Genomic DNA, 12,550 nt, shown 5'->3' on the forward strand with positions numbered 1-12,550 from the left:
TTTGTCACTTCATTACAATACATCTAATTATAATTATAGTGTCATACAATATCTATATTAGATAATGTCTCATTCTAATAGATACTAACATTTTTCTATAGTTTTACTCGTTAGCAGAATTATTGATTTTAATGATTTGATAGCACAATAATTGATAACAATTTGATAACATTAATACTGTTTATTTCAGGGAGAGTCGATTCGAGGACCACCAGGGCCTCCTGGTCCACCAGGGACTCCTTTTTCTGGTGATTTCACAACCGACGAACAAGTAAGTATAATATATAACTATAAACTGCTATGAAAACTTATAATACGAAAGTATGAAGATATTAAAATTCAATAAGTATCACGATTATTATTATAGTTGCTTAAAGTTAAAAAGAGCTTATTTATCATTAAAATGTCATCTAAATTAAATAAGTTTATTTTAAATATATAAATATAGATATTTTAATTAAGCACTAATACCATTTCATTTTAATTATTTAAAATGAAATTATTTTAAAATTCTACTGGAAAGAACCACTTTAAAAAGTAATAATATTGAACATTTTTTTTGTTTAGATGAATGATAATCTTAATTCATTAATAAAATAATAAAATGTTTTTTTTTGTTCATTCCTTTTACCTTATATGGTTTTTTCAGCTTAATTTTTTAAATGGTGAAATACATATATAACTAGATAATGATAATTTACTAGATAATGATCTAATTATGAAAATGACTGATTTAGGGTGAGGAGACGTCGAGGGTGGTTATCAGGCCCCCCTCTCATTATTGATTATAATAGATAATAAAAATTTTTCATAAAATTATGTAGTGTGTTAAGATAAAAAATTATTATGAGAGAAATACAATTAGTTGAGTTCATTCAGCATTATCAGTTTATCAGCTGATAAACAAAAATGATCATTGTTTTAAATAGATATACGTTTTCAAATAGCTTAAAAAATTATTATAATTTTATTTCAATTATTATTGTTATTGTAAGTTAAGAAAATATGAATCATATTTAATTAAAAATAATGTATTTTTGCTTACTGAGAAAAGCAAAATACGGAAGTTTGTTATTACTGCAAATATATTTTATATAAAAACTACTTAGGATACGATAAGAAAATGTTAGATTACCATAAATGTTTTGCTAAAATTATCGAAAGAAATTATTTTAGTCGAATTAAACGGGAAATTTAAAATGCTCTAGTGGTGGTTAATGAAGATTACAATAGAATCATTATCAGATAATCACGTTGTAAATTAGTTCATATAGTTTAATAATGTAGTTCTGTAATTTTTCTTTTAAACTTCTTTAAATTAACTAAAACTAGCGTACTCATCCTTAGTCCGTGCAATGATATTCTCAAATTTTGTTACAAGTATTATTATTACCGTTGTATTCACTAGACTACAAAATACTAGTGATTTAGATTATGTTCTATTGCATTTCAACCGCTAAGTTATATGCATCTCATTTAAATTGGCAAAGTTTCGATTTCACAACGCCACATACACACAATACATTAGTATAAATGTTGGGCGTTATTAAGAAAGTTGGCGGAAATTGGGTTAAGCTTTTGTTGTCTTATGTGTTCATATAAATACCATAAATGATGAATACACACAGTATTGTATTATTAACTGTTAATCCATTTTTGAACTTTTCATGTAACTTGAATCAATGATCGGCTATTTTATTTAGGGCAGCACTAATGACCCCACTAAAAAAAAAAATTAAGTCGATCCAACAGTTTTAAAAATTATTATTTGAAAATGTATTATATTGCTATTATAAAACGTTTAGTTAATCACTTTACCTATTATTATTATAAATTATTTCTATGCTAAAAATGATTTTTATGGTTCTAGCTTATTAAATCTGGAGTATTGGGACCAAGAGGTCCACCTGGAGTGTGTAGTTGCAATTTAACAACGTTGTTCGCGCCTGGAAATATACCTGACTTACTACCGGGACCACCGGGTATTCCCGGTATTGACGGAAAGACTGGATTAACTGGGCTTCCGGTGAGTTAATAAGCTTATGTAGCATTGGTTTAATCAAACTGTCGATAAACCATTAATAGTTTAACATGTAATGCGTTTGAAAATTCATGATATATAAATGAAATCAAATTTGATTTTACTAATAATTAATGAAATTTTATTTGATAAATTGTTTATAATGTGATACTACATTATAAACAATTATAATTTCTAAAAAATTACAATATTTTAAGCTAGTTATAAAATGAACGGCAAAATTAATCGTAGTAAAATTGTTTACTTATTTGTTTATACGTTACCAATATTTTGGTGACAATACATTAAGGCAACGTAATCTATATCATTTATAGAACTTTTGTTAGTTAATATTGTAAATAATACAATTTGAATTGAGTTATTTATTCAGTTTGATGATGTTAGCAGTAGTTTTACGTTTAAATAAAACTACTGCTTAATTATTGTTTTGAATAATTAGTATTTCAAGACTAGAAAATAATTTGATGTTGTTTAGTATTAACCTTAATACAATTTAATTATCTAAGAAAATTTTTTTAATTACCATGATATTAATATTATGATAAGTGACATTTTAAATTAATTATATCTAATCTAAATATTTCTATGATTAAAATTAATTAAATCCGAATTTCAATTTAGAAAAATATTAGAATAATTAGTACATTTTTTATGTACTTTTTTTAAATTTCCTCGAATAAGCGTAGGGAGATAAAATACAATCGATGCTAGCCCATACATCATTGTGGTTTAAAACGTTGTTTGCTTGTAGACTTACTTTTAATACTATATATATATATATATATATATATATATATATATACGATACTGAGAAAGACCTTTTTTTTTAGATAAATTTGCCCTTCTTCATTTTGATGATGTTTGAGTGTAAACCGTGGTCACTATATTATACTGTTTATTTGTTTGCCGTACTTATTTTTTGCTAAAAGTGTAAATTATTTGTAGGAACATTAAAATCAAAATATATTCAGTTAAATAAAAAATTATTTGAAAAGCACTCGTCTTTAATAAGTGAATGGTTTAATAACTGTAATATTAATTGAAACTATTTCGTCGAAAAAAGGAAAGTTTTTGAAAGCATAATAAATATTTTTATAATTAATAAAAAAAATATTTTTCATATTGTAATTAAAAATTAACAAGACCAATAACTATTTAATTAATATTTTATAAAACCTGATATTAAATTGTGTATTTTTTAAGTTTTTCATTTTATTTTCCACCAGTTTATTATTTGACTTTAATTTAGCCAATGTATGTTGTTCTAAATGAAGTTAGAAATTGAAGTATACTAATTATTTAAACTAAATAATTCTTTCTTCTATTTATAATTTTTCAACTAGTTCTAACAGACTATATTAAATTATACTTTAAATTTAATACTTTAGAGAGTTGTATTTATATTTTATATATATATTGGAAATATTGCTTCATTATTTGTAGTTAAACATTGTATACATTATTAAATATGTTATGCGAATATTTAAGCAAAATTAGAGTTTTTTTGAAAAGGTTATTTTGTTTTTAATACTTATTTTTCGGTAAAAGCATACATTATGTTTTATTATAACTGAATGAAATTTTTTTATAAGTTTATTTAAATTGAGAGCTTTTACCCAAAACGATACTTTAGGCTTAGGATAAACCGACAAAATATCAATATGCACAAACCGTTATTGGAGTTTAAGTCTGTAAAATGACCATTGGGAATTTGTAAATACATACTTAAACATTAAAATAATGCTATTACAGTTTTAGCCTAATCAGGGTATACTCGACAGTAATGCAAATGTTATTTAAAGATAGCTAATATTAATTGTGTAATATTGTTAAGTTAAATGTAATATGTAAATACAGTGGAAATTCGATTAAACGCCATCGTCGAGGCCGAGATTTAGGAAAGCCAGGAAAAAGCGGGTAGGTTAAGTTAAAGTGAAAAAATAAAAACGATGTATTGTCGAAAGTATATTTTAATAAGTAATAATATTTTAAAAGTTTGTTTAATTTTTAACTAAGCTATTTTGTTTAAAACGTAATTTTAAATATAAAAACATACACAATTGATTGTTTAAAGAAGGTGAAATTATAATACTATGTTTTTATCAATTTTAACATAATTGATGGAAAACTGTCAGAGATTTATTGCACATTACTTTAAAATCTATGTGTCATTGTGTGATACATACACGAGTTATAGAATGATTAATGAAATATTTTTAATCTCATACACGCATTTTGTTATGTTTGGTATTATTTAAACTATATTTTTATTTTTGAAATGAAATGAATACGTATATTTATTTCGATGTTATTTAAACGTGATATGTTAATACATTGTCGTTAGCATTGAAATTATTTTAAAATTATATCTTTAATGTTTAAAAAAGTATTATTAAAATATCTAATTATTTCAATACATTTTCAATTATTATTAAATTATTTATCGATTTATAATATAACAATTCTACGATTTCAGGGACCTGCAGGATTACCAGGCGAACGTGGACCTGAAGGCGTTAAAGGTAAAAATGTCAAACAATATCCATTACTATAAATACTTATTAAGTTTAACTAATTCTAAAATAGCTATTATTTTCGGAAAAAATCACTATCATAAGAACGCTTCAATACAAACCTGTATATAACGTTTAATTTTAAGAAATTAATGAATTATACCAAAGCAAAATGAACTCTTTTTTTTCCATATTTATATCCTGATTAAAAGTTTGATGATTTGGGAGTGTAATATATGAATAAATATTTAATAAATTTGTTCAACTTCGACAACCATTTGCACATAGCAGATAGGTCGTTTAAATTTTTTTTTGAATATACAGTATGTAATATAAGCTTTAATTTAACTTATGTTTAGAAGACACAGTATTTCAAAAGTTAAGTTGAAAAAATAGACTTTTTTAAAAAAATTGCTACTTTAAATCCGCCTCTGTTGTTAGCTAAAGAGTCAGATTAAAAAATTATATATACCAAATGAGAGGTAAATACCTAAGGTTTCTATATAAAAAAAATTATTTTGATTTAGTAATTTTTCAATAATTTCTGGCAGTTTTAAGAAAAGAAAGATTAAAAAAATATCGAAATTTACCGATTATAAAAGTCGTTATTTTTGGAGGATATACCCCATTTATAGGTCACGAGGAACATTTTTTCAATTTTTAAGGTCAAAGTCTTCAACTAGTTACGATTGATGATTTTTTGACGTATTGTTGAAAGAAATCGGTCCTTCATTTGGCGACAGACATAAAAAAAAATCATAGTAAAATTAATACTTTCTTAGCTTTGCATCGAAGCAAAAATGTAATTTCAATTTTTGTATCTAGTTTTTCTTTATTTTGTTTCAATTAATATTTATAGTGATTATGGTATACTCATTTGGTTTGTTGTAAGCATACTTATATTAACGGAATGTTTTTAATTAAATGTATAGGTGATAAAGGTGACCGGGGAGACAGTGGACCAAGAGGCAATGAAGGACTTCAAGGCCCAAAAGGTATATTATAATTCTTTGTAAAAAAACTAGATTAAAATATTTTTAATAATAATAGGCGAACCAGGATTAGACGGAGAAAGAGGTTTACAAGGACCTCCCGGACCTCCAGGACCTCCGGGAAATGGTGATTTTTCAAATAATGATGTAAGTAAAGCAAACAAAATTATACGACGTAAAATTAAATTAAATTTAACCATATTTCTAATTTATATACCTAAATATATATATATATATATATATTTATATACCTAAATATATATATCTGTATACGGATATAAAAACTACAATATGGTAACTTATGAAAACTTAATAATTAATTATTACCTTTAATTTTTATATGCTTAGCCAAGTTGGAAGCCTAGACCAATTTACAAGGTAGGTTAAAAATATATAAATTTTGCTGTTGAAAAATATCTTACAAAAGTTGAGTTATAACTACTTTAGCCTGACATCTGTTTTATTTAATGTAACATAAAATTTAATTAAAGAACGATTTTGTTCTTTAATTAAATTAATATATTTATGAGTAATTTTGGCATAAGACATATAATGAAGTTATAAAATGTTACGTATTAGGATATTGGATTTGAATCAAATGTGGGAAGACCTGGTCCACCCGGACCAAAAGGAGATCCAGGAGTTGATGGTGCACCTGGCCTTAAAGGTAGTAAAAATTAATGATTTTTAAAGTTATTTAAAATAAGTCTCGTGACGAAATATGTCGTTTAAGTCATGACTAAACAAGGAACTTATTTTAAATATAGTTTCGGTTTTTATGGGTTCCATTTTTGAATCGATTTCTGATCGTAGATTTATTCTATTTAACAATAGTATTATTTTTATGAAATGTCTTAAGTCATATGAATGATTCTTTTAACACTAGCCATTTAATTTTTCTTAAATTAATAATTTTTTATGAATTATTTTATGGCATTTGTATCTCCATTTATCTGTTATAAAATATTTTTTATATTCATCCCTATGTTTTATAGATATGTTAATTTTCTTTATTATAAGCTTGTTAAATATAAATTTTCTCATTCAATAAAATAAATTGACTCACATATAAGATAAAATTTCTATAAGATATTGATGTCCTTTTGGTTGTAGTATACAAAACGACAAGGATTTTAACATTATCGCTCTCGTGTCACTGATATGTACTCATTTGTATAAAGTCTTTGGTAGTTTTTTTTTTCAATTAAAAAAAATTTAGAATTAAGTTTAAAGAAAAGTTTTCAAAATAGTAAAATTACAAAAATAATTCATAACAACTGTTATTAATTTCATGTTATTAAAAATAAAACTAATAATAAATTATAACAAATTCTAACAGGTTTAAAAGGTGTACAAGGAAGCAAAGGAGCTAGAGGTGAATCAGGTTTAAAAGGGACAAAAGGAGATAAGGTAAAAATCTTTAAACTTGATATTGTTTGATTTTTATATACTTAAATTCTCTTTATCCCTTAAGAAAAGTTAAACAACATTTTTTTTTTTTAATTTTATAGATTTTAACTAAGTTTTGTGATACCATCAAAAAAATTATCACTGCATGCTAATATTTAACATTTAATAAGTTATTTATTTTTTTCAAATACAGATACAAGTATATAACTACTTAAAATACATCACAAATATTTGAAATAAAAAATATTCCAAATACTTTATTAGTATTTAAATATATTTACTCAAATACTTTACAAAACTGAATCTGACCCACATTTAAGAATTGTGCCTCCCAGTATATTTAACTCTCTCGTTTTTAGGAAAACCCGTTATTTTTGGTTTCAGTTCTATGCTGAGAAGGTATTGGTTTTATCGCGATATACGCTTTTTTTCTGTCCATAAAAATTGTCAACTCTTACAAAATGGATTTTAATGATAAATATGTCAAAAGAATGCAATTTTAGTTGAACCTGTCATTACCAAAAATAATGAAATTTTAGTAAAATATTAAAGAAACAATAAGCTTTGGTATGCTTTTTGTAAAAATTTGATGAAAAAAAGTGCAGAAAGAGTTTGATAAATCCTTCCACACATGTAAAACAAATTTTTAGAACTAGGTTTTTGAAAAGGCTACGAAAGGACTGACAACTTTTAACCTCTATCATAATAAAGCTCTTGAAATGTACTACTATAATAAAAAAAAAATGTCTTTCACATCTTATCTATTATGTGCAAATGGCTGCTGAGGTTAAACAAAAAATGTTATTTTTGAATTTAAAATCGCCGTTGTTAATAATAATAGTTGATAATAGTGATATAATAAGGTGTTCTAATATATGCTATAATGGATAGTTTTATTATTTTTATGATTTTATTAAATTTTATAGGGAAGTACAGGCTCTACGGGTCTTCAAGGCTTAAAAGGTAAGCAAAATAATAATACATTTGTTTTGTGACAATCATAATAAATAACACATATATACAGAGTGGAACACATCTAACATGTATGTTAAAACTGTTCCACAGTTATAACTTATAACTTTTGATCCAACAATCAATGGGAATGTATTCATATTATATGAACTATATTGAATAGCGGACAATTTTTAGTTAATGAACTTGATTTTGTATAAACTTGAACATAAACTCAGGGACGCTTTTTGGGTGGTTAGGGGGTACTATCATCCAGGTGACAATTCTTTTGGAATTAAGGGGTGACAGTATATTTTTTTAACTATAATCCATCATCCATTTTCATTCATCGATAAAAAACATATATTTTAAGATTTTGTATAGCGGCTACAGTGCAATTTTTATTTTTCATGATAATATTATCAAAACTGGATCGCATAAAATTCATGTATAATAATGGTGGGGTATGATAAAAAATAATTTTGGAGAGGAATAAGTAGGGGCGGCAATAAAACTTTACCAGAGACGTCAAAACTTTAAATATGTCTCTGCATACATTTATTATAAATTTACGCAGTGTCGAATCCAAGGGGAAGACTCAAGGGGCTCTTACTCTTTCCTTGGGCTATTGTCTTCTATTAAAAAAAAAAATGATTTGAATGAAAAATAAGTCAAAAATTGATCTTATTGTTTAAAAAATTGAAGAGAGCACAAAATCCTCTTCAAAAAAATTCTGGATCCGCCGCTATATTTATTCCTTATAAAGTTTTCAACTTTACCTTTTTTTATTGTAACATACATATCTTTTAAGATTATATATGTAATTATTTTTAATTTTCCCTTATCTATTACCTTTTCTCAAATTTTCATATTATGACTCATAAACTTTATGCCCCTATAATTTTCACACTCCTGTATGTCACCTTTACCTTTAAATATCGGCACCACATACTATTCTTCCATTCAAATGGAATTTTCCCTTCTAATAAGATTTTATTTAAAAATTTTTCAACCACTTTATACCAACACCGCCTAATATTTTTCATACTTCTACTATCACTTCATCTGGTTATAGTGCTTTATTATTTTTCATTATTGCCACAGTCTCCCATACCTCTTTCTCATTAATTAAATCTACCAGTCCATCATTCCACGAGATATCCTCTAATGATTAGAGGTTTGGTTAAAGTTTAATAGTTTAAAGTATTAAAGTTTAATACACCGTGTAATTTGGATAGAATATTAAATTTGGTAAAAAATGTAAATATTATAATACAATCATGTTTAAATGTTACTTAGTATAAATAGAATATTATTATAAACAAATGTCATAAGTATTATTACAAATATTTTAAGAAGACTTGCTACCATATGCATGTTAAATAACAGATTATTTTATTAGTAGGGCACATATTTTGTACGTTTTTTTAATACTTGCAAAATATACTGGAAATGATTTTCATCTTTTGTGTGACTAGCTTAGAGGTAATTAGTAGTGATCAGTTTAAATCCACATTCCGTACAAACGTTCAATACATAGAGTAGGTATGGAATTAGGGCAAAGTACACGTACACCAGTGTAAGTGCACTTGCCCTTACTACACACCCTTTTTATGTATTAAAATTCTAGTAATTTCATAAATGAGGGGTTGAGTGCAATAGTGGCCTATGCCACCAAACAGTTAATGTGTGTAATATATTTTTTTAAATTCTTACAAGTATATACAATTTATTAATCCAACAACATAAATAGTGTTGCTATCTAGTGTAAAATTAAAAAACCGAAAATAGGCCCTTGTCGCATTAAAATATTTTTTATTTTAAACAATATTATTTCATCAACAATTCTAAATATTTTGAAGGTTAGGCCACTGTTGCGCTCAATCTTTCAAATACTCGTCTTAAAATTGTTATCGACCCATTAAAATGTTTTTTAAAAAAAGGCATATAAAATAGCTATTTTGAAATTTAAAAAATATAACAATTAAAAATATCAATAAAAAATATGGTTTTAACGTAGTTCAAAATTGTGAATATTATAAAAATATAAAAATAATGCAAAATATTTACTGGATTAAAAGTTATTAAAGATGTCAAAACTGGTAGGAAGTCCTTTATGCATTCATATTTTACACATTAAAATTAATTTTTTTCTTTTTAATTAAATAAAGATAAAATTTGATTTTAATCAAAATTTATAAATATATATTTATTCATCTATTTAAAAAATAAGCTTATTGATCTTTTTAAATTATAGGTGATAGAGGGATGCGGGGTTTTGATGGAACACCAGGTTTACCAGGAGAAAATGCACGACCAGCGCCAAAAGGAGAAAAAGGTATCATCAAATTACCATATTTAAGTAACACATTTTTTATCTGTAATTATGGTTTTATACAATATATTTGTTTGACTTTTTCAATAATATAAAATATTTGTAAGAGTATTATGACTACTAATGTGTAATATATTCTTTTGTTGCTATTATAGGTGATATTGGACCACCTGGTCCACCTGGACATAGTCCGCCAGGCGTAAAATTAGAAAAATGTAAGATTATTTTCTTAAATAATAAGTTTTACACAATTCATATGAATCATAAAACACATACGTGTTAAAAATCTATTTTTTAAGCAAAAACAGTATAAAATGTTCATATAGAAATTGTTAAATGGGTAGATTTAAAAAAATACTTTTTACACGAGGTTTACTAGGAAAATATTTCATAAAAGAAACTTTTAAATGTTCAGCTAGATATAGAGTACAATAATCGAAATGGGATAATCTTAAATTTTGTTTATTATTTTCAATAAATAATGTTTCAGTGAGCGATTCAGCTGTTGTAAAAACAGTGAAAGGCGATAAAGGAGCAAAAGGAGATAGAGGAGAAAGGGGAATTCTAGGTGCCTTAGGCCCAAGTGGAAATCCAGTGAGTATAAACATAATATTTTATTGAGCTTTTAGGTAAAAACCTACACTCATAAACTAAATTTGATTATTATAGGGCCCACCTGGTTTAACGGGCCCCAAAGGAGACCGAGGAGAGCCGGGGCTTCCGGGTGTGTCTATGGCTGATCTAACTAATGTAAAAGGTGAAAAAGGTAATGAATATAATTTGAAATTTAAAGTGATTTTAATTTTAAACAAATATTAAAAATAATTTGTTATTGTAAATTGAATTTTTTTTTTTTCATAATATATTTTTTTTTATATTTGTGTTTTATCATTTCAAGTGTATATTTAAAAATAAACTGTAGATAAACGTCTTTAGTTTATATACACTTGAAACAAGTTTGAGATACTTACTCTTTACTAATAGTTATAAAGCTTTTTTTATAATTTGTTTAGTACTAAAGCTTATTAACGATTCGTAACTTTAACATTTTATTAGGTGAAATGGGAAAAAGAGGAAGGCGAGGAAAACCAGGTAATTAGTAGGAAAGACTTACTAAATTTTAACTATAACTTTGTTTACATTGGGTATAATTTAAAATGTTTCTTATTGTATCAATTTTCTCATTACAGGTCCTGTAGGTCCACCAGGTCCTCCTGGAGAAATTGGACTTCCTGGATTAAGTGTAAGTGAAAATTTTAAATTATTATTTTTAATGTGTGTTATCTATTAATACGTTTTCTTTTTAATCATTCACCAACATAGGAAGAAGTAAGTCTATTTTTAAATAATTTAAAAAAAATACAAATTTTTTATACATATGATTAAAAAATTACGTACGAGTATATTTCAATACAGACAATCATTTACATATATTATTACACATATAAATTTAGTGTTATCCTAGAAAATATTAGCACCACGCTAAGATCAAAAGCGTCTTGAAGAGAATTGTCAATTTTTCGTCACATTAAACTCATACAACAAATAATTTCTACCGATATCTAGTCCTTTTTTACGTATGTTAGATTTAATTAAATTTAAATTTTCAAGGAGTAATATGTATAGCTATAGGAAAATATTTAAAAAGTATTCCAATAATAAATTAAACGTTACAAAATAACATTTTTTATTTTATCTAAATTATGTTATTGTAGTAAAAGAGTATTAAATGTATATTTTTTAATCAATAAAACGTTGAAAATATCATATTTTATATAAAATATTTTAATAATAAAATATGACTGTATCTTTTTTCTGCGGACTGTACTTAACTCTTTTCTTTTTAAAAATTAATTCAACTGATAATGGTTGGTCCCAAACCAATATTTTGATTTACAATTGAAAAAAAATTATAAATATAAACTTAAGGTAGAATTAAAATAAATAATAATTATTATAAATTATTTTCTTTAAGGGCTTACCTGGTAGAGCAGGTGGAACAAAAGGAGAGAAAGGAGATCCCGGCTTATCTATTGTAAGTATAATTATTAATTAATACAAATTTCATTTGTACCTAAATTATTTTTAGAAACATAACTATTATTTATATGTTTTACATAATTAAAGATATATAAATAAAAAATAATACTATTTTTAACTAGAATAAATCTAAGATAAGGTATTAGAACCGAACTGAAAAATATCAATTTAAAACCAGAACCCTTAAAAAATGAACAAAAACCAAACGCTACCGGAATAAAAATTCACGAAACCCTTAACAACCGAAACCTTAAAGCCTTATAAAAAT

General features: G+C 25.1%; 1 protein-coding gene across 3 annotated transcripts in view; it reads left to right on the plus strand.

Moving 5' to 3' along the window:
• The window catches only part of LOC126907920 (collagen alpha-1(XVIII) chain-like), a 125,348-nt gene that overhangs the window by 107,377 nt on the left and 5,421 nt on the right, over window positions 1-12,550 (plus strand). For 2 of the 3 annotated variants that reach the window (XM_050689605.1, XM_050689607.1), the window contains 16 exons: window positions 191-271; window positions 1,871-2,026; window positions 4,518-4,563; window positions 5,487-5,549; window positions 5,605-5,693; window positions 5,895-5,924; window positions 6,126-6,213; window positions 6,886-6,956; window positions 7,883-7,919; window positions 10,165-10,245; window positions 10,398-10,457; window positions 10,733-10,836; window positions 10,912-11,008; window positions 11,299-11,334; window positions 11,433-11,485; window positions 12,218-12,277. In XM_050689605.1, coding sequence (XP_050545562.1) covers window positions 191-271; window positions 1,871-2,026; window positions 4,518-4,563; window positions 5,487-5,549; window positions 5,605-5,693; window positions 5,895-5,924; window positions 6,126-6,213; window positions 6,886-6,956; window positions 7,883-7,919; window positions 10,165-10,245; window positions 10,398-10,457; window positions 10,733-10,836; window positions 10,912-11,008; window positions 11,299-11,334; window positions 11,433-11,485; window positions 12,218-12,277 — 1,152 coding nt within the window. The remainder of the gene's footprint in view (window positions 1-190; window positions 272-1,870; window positions 2,027-4,517; window positions 4,564-5,486; window positions 5,550-5,604; window positions 5,694-5,894; window positions 5,925-6,125; window positions 6,214-6,885; window positions 6,957-7,882; window positions 7,920-10,164; window positions 10,246-10,397; window positions 10,458-10,732; window positions 10,837-10,911; window positions 11,009-11,298; window positions 11,335-11,432; window positions 11,486-12,217; window positions 12,278-12,550) is intronic. The other variant, XM_050689606.1, reaches the window with a different exon arrangement.

The sequence above is a fragment of the Daktulosphaira vitifoliae genome, unplaced genomic scaffold, assembly GCF_025091365.1.
Source record: "Daktulosphaira vitifoliae isolate Bord-2020 unplaced genomic scaffold, ASM2509136v1 Scaffold_5, whole genome shotgun sequence".
Classification (NCBI taxonomy): domain Eukaryota; kingdom Metazoa; phylum Arthropoda; class Insecta; order Hemiptera; family Phylloxeridae; genus Daktulosphaira; species Daktulosphaira vitifoliae.